Raw genomic sequence first — 10,101 nt, forward strand, 5'->3', positions numbered from 1 at the left:
AAAATCTGGATGAAATGGGAAATTTTTGTAGACAGATACCAGGTGCCAAAGTTAAATCAGGGTCAGATAAACCATCTAAACAGTCCCATCACCCATAAAGAAATAGAAGCAGTCATTAAAAGTATCCCAACCAAAAAAAGCTCAGGACCAGATGAAATTAGAGGAGAATTCTATCAGACCTTCAAAGGAGACTTAATACCAATACTTTTCAAACTATGCTACAAAATAGAAACAGAAGAAATGCTACACAATTTGTTCTATGAAGCCACACTTACACTGATACCAAAACCACACAAAGACCCAATTAAGAAAAAGAACTGCAGACCAATTTCCTTATGAATACTGATGCAAAAATACTTAATAAAATTCTTGCAAACTGAATCCAAGAACACATCAAAATGATCATCCATAATGATCAAGTAGGCTTCATCCCAGGGATGCAGGGATAGTTCCATAAACAAGAATCCCTCAATGTAATCCACTATATAAACAAATTCAAAGAAAAAAAAAACACATGATCATTTCACTAGATGATGAGAAAGCATTTGAAAAAATTCAACATCCCTTCTGTTGTTTTTTTCTTGAAGATCCTTTGACCTCCATTTGTTGTCCAATTATTCTATCTAGAACCTCAAGTAGTATATTGAATTGGTAGGGAGAGAGTGAGCAGCCTTGTCTAGTTTCTGATTTTAGTGGAATTGCTTCAAGTTTCTCTCCATTTAGTTTGATGTTGGCTACTGGTTTGCTGTATATTGATTTTACTATGTTTACATATGGCCTTGTATTCCTGATCTTTCTAAGATGAGAAAGCTGGTATTGTGACATAGCTCTCTAGATTAGCATAGGGGGTTGAATTTGGCATGGAGGAGGGAGAGATGAATTCTTCAGTTACCGTAACTATTTTCCTGCCCTGTTCTTTTGCTGTGTCTTAGAGAATGCCTGCAGACTGAGATGATGGAATGAGTTGGGACAAGTAAGATTGGAGGAGAAGTTTGTTGTGATCCACTGGGGTTGGTGCCTTACAGGAAAAAAAAAAAGCACAGCAAGTTTCCTGCTGTAGAGCTGGGAATGAGAATGGGGAAACAGTAAGTGGTGGAGCAAAGAGAGAAGTGGGGATCTGCCTTTAACCTTCTAATACAATAGAAAGAGCAGCACTTGTGTTGTGTTACTGGGGGTGCAAGCCTAGCTTGGGGGCAGAAACAGAGCAAAGTATGGGGAATTAAAAAGGGAATGTTTGTGGGATGCACAGAATATGGAAAGCATGGGTGAAGAAGACTCCCAAAAGTGGGGTGCTACAGAGGTGAGGTTGAGATTGTGGGATTGGGTCTGGAAGAACTGAAGTAAGACAAGATCTGTAAGGAGTCTACTGGGTTTGCTGGCAGGCATGTCCCCAGGCCAGGGTTCTCAACCTATGAGTCCTAATCCCTTTGGCAGTCTGATGACCCATTCATAGGGGTTGAATATTACATATCCTGTATATCAACTATTTACAGTATGATTCATAACAGTAGCAACATTACAGTTATAAAGTAACCACAAAGTAATTTAATGGTTCTGGTTGACCACAACATGACAAACTGTATTAAGGGATCACAATATTAGGAAGATTGAGATTCACTGGCCTAGGAAGTATTACCCAGTAATGAATCAATCGCTTCTAATGTTTTTATAACTTATAAAAATTCCTGCATGCCTAGAAACACAAACACTTCTCTCCCAGATGAGTATACTCCCTCTACCTTGGTCTACTCTTCTCAGTTGTGATAAGAGCATGACAGTGGAGTTCTAATTTGCCAACATTAAATTCCAAGAAGAAAGACCAGTGTTTCTAATACTGGAAGTACAGTGAGGATGCTGTAGAAACACCCACAGCTGAGCTTGGCTGATTGGACTACACTTGACTACTCTGAATAGAAACATCTCTGGAATCCACAGACTGATTTCAAAAGTTGTACTCATATTATATTTTATTTTTTGGTTAAAGTTTTGTCTACAGAGCTGTTTGTAGCTATGGACACCATGGGAGGGCCACAGATCAACTGAATCACCGGTTACAGGTGGATGAAACTCTACTCTGTGTGCTGGAAACTTAACCAAAGTTCTCTGAGAGACAAGGAACTGCTTCTGCAGCTGAGTTCTCAAAAAACCTGAGTCATAAAAACAAAAAATAAATAAATTCTTCATTGTCTATTCCTTCTCCGATGAGTTTACATTTGTGTTTGATTTCTCCTTTGCTCTGGAACCTGATCATCTCTTCTGCTCAGTGTGCCCTTCCCCCAGGCTTGAGGTGGCCTGTGAGTTTTACCACAATAGACCAAGCAACAGTAGGACCTAGGAGATGCATTGCATTGCCAGCCTTGGCTCCTTGGAGCCTGCTACCTGAGCTAAGAAGAATGGACTGCCTGCTGAGCTAGCCTTGACACCTTCCAGACTGCCATCTCCTTACCCAGCCATCTCCTTACCCAGCCCCTGGGCTGAACCAAGAAGAGACTCTGGGGGTGGGGCTTCCCCTTTATATGTGAAAGCAAATTATTAAACTTCGGGCCTTGATCAGATACTTTGTCTTGGCCCCACATTTCTCTCGCCCTCCATTCTCGTTCATTCATAGGCTTCCTCTCAGGAGAACCAGGTTACTCGTGGCTGCAGGCAGCTACAGCTCAGTACAATACAGACTTGTTTCTCTGAAGAAACTCCATTAGGCTGTGCTTAGGGCCAGCACCTACATTGAATCCCAGTTTCCAAGTCATCAGACAAAAATCAAACTAGAACATTGACAGGGTAGATGTCAGGAAGATGTCAGGTAGAACTTCCAAGACTCCAGTGCTGCCCTTCCCCCACCCACCATTTTAACATATCACAGCTGTTTAAATTCCTGAGCCATCATTCTGCCTTTCCCCAAATTCACTGTAAATGCTCCAGCAATACCATAGTCTAACCAGAAGTCATTGATAACAACCCTGGTTGTTGCTGTTGGAAGACAGATGTGGGTCATAGGTGACCAGCTCCTAAGATAACTTTAGGCATTTGAGTGATGGTTCTAAGAAAGGACACTGTGCAGAAGCCAGGGAGTGGGATGCTTCAGCCACCAAGTGGGGATGTGACTCCATCATTGACTTCCACCCTGAGGTCTCAGAAACCTCAGAAGGATAAAGTAGAATGAACTCCAGGTCCTGAGTCTTCAGGTGCTTTCTGTTGTGGAGGTCAGCCAGGATGAGAGTGTGTGCAGCATTCTTCACAGAGAGGTTCCTGCAGAGGGCATCGTCACACATGACTAGCAAACCCTCCAGGCCAAATCTGTCAGCAGCTGCCAGCACACCAGTAGCCATGGAGCAGCTGTGGAAGTGTGGCACCTCCCCAGAGTAAATGAAGCCCATCATCTTCTTGAAGACTTGGGGATCCAGGCCTTTGATCTCAACATGGTTCGTGAGGCTCTCCTTCATTTTATGTTGAAACATGGCTCTGAACACTGGAGAGTGAGCTGCTAGGATGGCCTTGTGAGCCCTGAATTTATGGCCACCTACTGAAAGGTCCGGGACTCCCCAGAAGGGAGGTCCACTTAAGTCACAGGATAGCACGCACCCAAAGGACACACGAGAGACCGTCTTGCTGTAAAGTACATGAGGTGGTTTATTATATTAGAGCTCTGGGCCAGCCCATATCCCCATATCTCACATAGGGGATAGACGGACTGACCTTTCGCTCGGGTGCACAGGATTGGTTGTTTTACCTTTTTTGAACACTAGTAGGCCGTACCATGGGGGCAGGGTGTAGTTCCTTCCTTGGCCAGCCAGTTTCTGGGATGTTCTTAACAGGCCTTTGTCTTGTAACTCCCCCTCCTTTGTAACTAATTAGATGGGCCCAAACCTGCTGGCAGGTGCTTTTCTGCCCAAGGTCTAAGGCGAAAAATTTACATAAAATGGCCTTTATAATTTTTCACTCTACATCCCCACTTTTTCCGATTTGGTTATGTTTTTAATCATAAAAACTCAATTATTAATAAGTCTATTCTCACCCCACTTTTTCCGATCTGGATCTTTAGAAAAGTTTAAACTCTAGTGTCATCATAATTATCATTTTCTTAACCTAAAGCTCTATATTGGTGGTGCAACATAAAAAGCTGAACAGTATTTATCTTTTTTTTTTCTAACAAAAGTTATTAATCTATTTAAAATGTAAAATCACAAGAGGTCCAGCAAGGGAGGATTGAACCAACTCTCGGATCAACGTTGTTGTGTCTCTCTATCTTGTCTCTGGTCTAACCTTTCTCTGAATTTATTCTCTAGTCACTCCTGAATGGTCTACATAGTAGTAACATTTTTTCTTAGAGCAGCACACAGACTTTTTCTTTTAAGAAACAGCAAGTCTAGTAATAACTTAACTTTGTTACCGACTTTTCTAGGGCTCTCAAATCTACATCAGTGGCAGCTCTCAGCTGATGAAAATAATGAGGTGTCTGTATCAATGTAGCCACACCTGTCTCTATATCTATGGTCACTCCTAGTCACAATGTAACAGCTAGAGTCAAGGAAAATAGGCCCCCTGCAGAAGTGTCTAGGGTGTATCTCAAACTCAGTTCAAGAGTACCTGCAGGATCTAGCTGGACAAGTACACAATAATTTTTGACTGCAAGCTCATCATTTATCAATCTTAGGGACTAAGTATCTGTTAGCAGGGGTCCTCGGGCTCTATTTTATTAGCTAGGGGGTCTCGAAACATTTCTATTTCTTTCAAACACACTTTCAAAGTTGTCCTCTGACTTTTACATATTTTGTGGCACATAGCTGTCTACATATACATAAAATCACATATATAATAAAGAGAAATTGCAAAAGGAACAAATCTATATAACACTAGATTTACATTTCAACTTCAATCTTGTAATCACAAGCTGTCATTTAACCTTGGGTGTATACACCCTAAGCCCTACCCTCTAAGGCAGTATTACCCCCGTGCCTCTAGGGTGGGATGTCTCAGGAGTCAAGGCCTGCAGGTTTTTAGCCTTGTAGAATAGCAGGTGACCTTGAGCTAAACAGCAGGAGGTTGCTCTGGAGTCTGGATGTTCAGGCATACGTGTTGGTGGATTTCAAGGAGGTCGGATGGTCAGCAGCACCAGGAAGTCTCTTAGTAGCCTGAAAAATCATTTCTCACACAAAAGGGACATTCTGGGTGTGGAACAAGGACAAGGGACACTCTAGCCAGCGCCAGTTCCCAAGGGTAGTTTAATTTTAGGGTTCTGTATATTCTCTCTACCTGTCCTGAGCTTTGGAGACAGTATAAACAGTGGATCTTCTAATATCTCTGACAAATCCTGACTTACCTTAAAACTGCTATCTGATCTAATTACCTAGGACACTTGAAACCTCGGGAAAGTCCCTATTCTAGGCTGTTTTCTCCTAGGTATTTCTTCTTTACTCTAAGTCTTATTATTTCTCTGGCTCAAAACCTGAGGTCCCTTATACACTTTAAATCTCTTGGCTGCTTGGTTGTACTCATATCTTAAGAGTCCATCTGTGCATTTAGCTTGGTAAGTCTTTTGTTTTCTGGGGAGTATAGTTCTCCCTTCTTGTGTGCCCCATTGTCTCTTTTAGGCCCCAAAACCGGGAAGGGCTCCTGTATCAAGCCACTTGATTTGTCCAGTTATTGCCTCAGGCCACTGAGTCTCCTCCCTTTTTGGTGTCCTGGGCAACGAGTATTCACAGTTCCTGGCTTCATCAGGGTTTCCTTTCTTGGTATATAGTCCTGCAGACATGGGCTGTGGCAAAAGCATACCTGTTGTCCATGCAGATGTTGGCTTTCTGGTCAGCCCCAAGTTCCAAGGTTGTTCTCTGCACCGATGATCCCAGGGGTGGGGAGTCAGCTCAGATGACATTTGTGTCCACCACAGTATCGCTGCTTGCTTGCCTCTGACCAGCATGGAGAAAACTGCTCCCGTCTGTAAAGCAGGTTACCTCGGCTCCTGGCTGGAGTCAGTCTTCTATCTGTTGAATTCTTGTCAGCTGTTGTAGCCCGTTGGGTAGGAAGTGTTGTATCCGGATGTCCATCTTAGGGAGTAAATCTCTCAGGGGATAGGAGCATTCTGGGATGACCATAAATGAATGGGATACCCAGCCCATCTCTTAGTCTACCACTTTCCGGTAGTCCATGAATACGTTTTGACCCATTGGCCTGGAGGAAGCCCCTGTGTCTATCAAAAGTTGTGTGGCTCTAAGCCACCCCGTCTATTTCAATAGCTGTCTTCACACAGAGCTAATATCTTCGACACTTGGGGTGTTTTTCAAGGCCTGGGATTTCCTGGCCCTGGCTTCTATTTGTTAGGGTCCTCTTGGACCCCAAAGCTGGCTCCTTTACTTACAATGTGCACACTGGTCTTTATTTTAAAAAGTTTATCTCTCTTTGATTGGAGCCCCTCTTCTCTGCTTTCTGTAAATTCTTTCCTGTCACCTTTCTCTAGTCTCAGCAACTTACACTAGATCTTTTATCTTCTAGTCTATCTTTTCTATTTCTCTCTTCTAGACTTACTTAGCAACTTCTCTATTCCTTTCTCCTAGACTAACATTAAATCTTCTCTGCTCCTCTCTATTCCTCTGGACTTTCTCAGCAACTTATATTAAATCTTTTATCTTGTCTGTTCCTTCTTCTCCAGACTTACTAAACCTTGATGAAGATAGTGGGGTCTCATGTAACTCTCTCTCTCAAGATCTATCAGTGGGATCTGGTGTGGGCCTTTGGGTGTCCCTTACCTTCTGTCACATGAAGGTCTCAGTCACATCTGGTCTGAATTAAGCCGCTGCTGACCATGGCCTGATCAATTGATGGGGTCCCCAATGTCTCCATGTCTGAGGGAACATTCTTTTTCTGGTGTCCCCTCTTGTTCTTCACTTCTGAAGACCAGAACCTGCAAGGGTCTCATGGAAGAAAGGCTCTTATCTTATTTATTGCTCTTGATCACCTGTAAAGCAGTAAATAGTCTCTTAGAACTCTGTACAGACTAATGTATCTGTGAGGCTGCATGACTATTGTTTACATCACACTAGAGACTACAATTAGTTCAGTCTACAAACAGTACCTTGTCCACAGGTGTAATGTGAGCTCACCTCTGAAGCTCCAAGAAGGAAACCAAATAAGAATGAATAGCCTTATCCACAGTATTTCACAGCAAGGACTATTAAGATGACACTTATTTGAATTTAACTTTTGACAAAATAGAAACTTTGGTAGAAGTGATATACAACAAGAACAACAAAGTAAACATTTTTATGTCTAACATAAGAGCACAAGTCTTCACCACTTCTTCAATTTTATCTTGTCAGAACTCTCATCTTTGAACCAAATCTTAATGAAAATCTCATATAAATAATGAAATTGTCTCAAACAGTAATGGCTAGAAAATCTATCAAAACTGAAGCCCATATATATATATATTTCTGACTCAGGACAGCCTGTAACTTTTAAGCTGTAATTTTAGAAAAAAGCACTCCTTTATTTATTAAACTGGGAAAAATCATTATCAACTTTCTTATTACAGAAGCTAAAAAACTGTTGGCCCCCTTCCAAGGGCTCCTTATGAAAACAGTAAATTCTTTTTAAGGTTATTTCTGCTGGTGCCCTTCTGGCCACAGAGCAGGGCGAATTATCAGTTTTTCTTGCGTAAATTAAGACTGCCTCACAAGTAAGTTTTAAACTAAATTAAGTAAGCAGTTTTAACCAGTTCTTTTCTCTTTTTAAAAAAAAACAATTAACTCTCAGGTGAACAATCTTGCTGCATCTGTTTGTCTAGCTGCCCTGGCTTTTTTTTTTTTTTTTTTTTCTGCCTCGGCGATGGGGGAGGGGCCGGCAGCCATCTTGGCTGTAGTTGCCTAAGCCTCAGGGCCTGCTGGGTAACGTAGTTTTTAGGTTGGCCGCCATCTTGGAAGTGTCTCTAGCATGGACAGTCACTCGCAACCCGTGACGTGATGAACGGCCGGCACAACCCGCCTGTTTTCCCCGCCTATCCATGTTCACACAGCCTGCCCCCCGTTCACTGCCAGCCCACCTGTTCTCTCGGCGGGAGGGCGTCTCTCCGTGCCGCGAATGCGGCGCCACGTGGGGCGCGGTGATTGTATTAAGCTCGGCTCTTTCTCCCCATCGTGCAGCCGCGGGGAGAGGCTGCCACATCCCATTAAAAAAGAAACTCAAAACAACATATAGACAACATATAGACAAAGGACATTAACATTAAAACATAGTCATCCACGTCTAGACTTAAACAACCAGCTAAACTCGAGTCACAACGGGGGGGGGGGGGGGGGGGGGAAGCGTCCACAACCATCACCTATCCAGGGAGCACTCTGGCTCCTCCCTACTGGGACATCTCCCAGATATTTGCAGCTTGAGGCCATTGGACCTCACGGTCACACAAAGGCAGCTGCCAGAAACTAGAACCAAACCAGAAAACAGAAGCTGCAGCGATGCACCCAAATACCCCTCACTCACACAGACACACAGACAGTACACAGACTTAAACCCACCTTCAAGGGGTCTTTGGAAGTCCTGGGGTAGCTGTGTAAACCTGGATGAAAGGTTTCCCGGTCAGGGAACCAAGATGAAAGGTCCGGAACTCCCCAGAAGGGAGGTCCACTTAAGTCACAGGATAGCACTCACCCAAAGGACACACGAGAGACCGTCTTGCTGTAAAACACATGAGGTGGTTTATTATATCAGTGCTCTGGGCCAGCCCATATCCCCATATCTCACATAGGGGATAGAGGGACTGACCTCGTGGCTCAGGGGTCTAGCGCTTATATATGGGCGGGGTGGGGAAAAATCGAACTTTCGCGCGGGTGCACAGGATTGGTTGTTTTACTTTTTTTGAACACTAGTAGGCCGTACCATGGGGCAGGGTGTAGTTCCTCCCTTGGCCAGCCAGTTTCTGGGATGTTCTTAACAGGCCTTTGTCTTGTAACTCCCCCTCCTCTGTAACTAATTAGATGGGCCCAAACCTGCTGGCAGGTGCTTTTCTGCCCAAGGTCTAAGGCGAAAATTTTACACATATTTCATAAAATGGCCTTTATAATTTTTCACTCTACACAGCAGTCTGTGGAGAGGGACTTCTCCCACAGCTCCTCTAGGTCATCTGTCAACACGTGCCTTGGATCCTGGATTGCAGGTGTCATGTTCTGTCCAGGCTTGCTAAAGAAGTCTCCTACTATGGTCACCTTGCAGCAGAGGGCAAGCTGGTCTTCAGGGAGAAGCCAATGCTGATGGAAGAGGAGGAGACCTCGGAGAATAAACTTTTTGAATCCCCTGTGTTGGTTATGTAGAAAGCTTACAATGTTAGAGCCCTTCATATTTAGATATTTTTCTCTTTGGTTATTTGTGATCCAGAACTGGAACTTGGCCCAAACTGGTCTCTCTGGACAGATGACTGTCTCTAGGAAAACTGACAGGTAATCTTTGCTTTCGTCATCAACTCCATTTGAGTGTACTGTCAAACACCATGCCACTTCCTCATTGGCCTCTAATGAGAACACTGGGCTTGTGATCTTTTCCCTAATTCCCTCCATGCAAAGTGAAAAGTTGCTAATGGTCCACTTGTAGCAGAATTCCTGAACACTGATATGTGTGTAGCCCCAGCTCTTGGCTTCCAGATCCCCTGACATTTCTGCTGGAGGTAGTTTGAAGGTTGAAGGGGATCTGAAAAGAAGAACTAGAAGTTATTTACTCTTCATCCTGTAGAATAAAATTATAGACATAATTTTGTTTTTAGTTTCAATTTCTCCTAAATTGCCCCTTGTATGATGATGGAAACGTGTATTTCTATGCAACTTTCTCTCTAGGTTTCTATATTTGTTTTACAGAAGACAATACAGATATGTAATCACTGTTAAATCTTTCTCCATCTCCCTCTCCTTTTCCATCTCCCTCTCCCCTCCCCCTGCCCCTTTTCCTCCCTCCATCCCTCTCTCTCTCTGTCTGTCTGTCTGTCTCCCCCTCCTTTCTCTCTCTGTGTTTGTGACTCTCCCTGTCTCTGCCCTTCTGTGAGTTTGTGTGTTCATTGAATCTTAGGTCTATGGGAACTAGTTTTGGCTATTCTATCCAACTTTGGAAGAGTTTGGAAAGTTT

The 10,101-nt window shown here is 43.4% G+C and overlaps 1 protein-coding gene across 1 annotated transcript; it reads right to left on the bottom strand.

Annotated features, from left to right (window-relative positions):
- Positions 1 to 3,005: 3,005 nt before the first annotated feature.
- Positions 3,006 to 9,638, bottom strand: LOC117707366 (TD and POZ domain-containing protein 5-like). The gene is made up of 3 exons (XM_034500798.1): positions 9,068 to 9,638; positions 6,646 to 6,654; positions 3,006 to 3,520 (listed from the first exon to the last, which is right to left on the bottom strand). The coding sequence occupies exons 1-3, from the start codon at positions 9,636 to 9,638 to the stop codon at positions 3,006 to 3,008; spliced, it is 1,095 nt and encodes a 364-aa protein (XP_034356689.1).
- Between the last annotated feature and the right edge of the window lie 463 nt (positions 9,639 to 10,101).

Source organism: Arvicanthis niloticus, chromosome 4 (assembly GCF_011762505.2).
Source record: "Arvicanthis niloticus isolate mArvNil1 chromosome 4, mArvNil1.pat.X, whole genome shotgun sequence".
Taxonomy (NCBI): Eukaryota; Metazoa; Chordata; class Mammalia; order Rodentia; family Muridae; genus Arvicanthis; species Arvicanthis niloticus.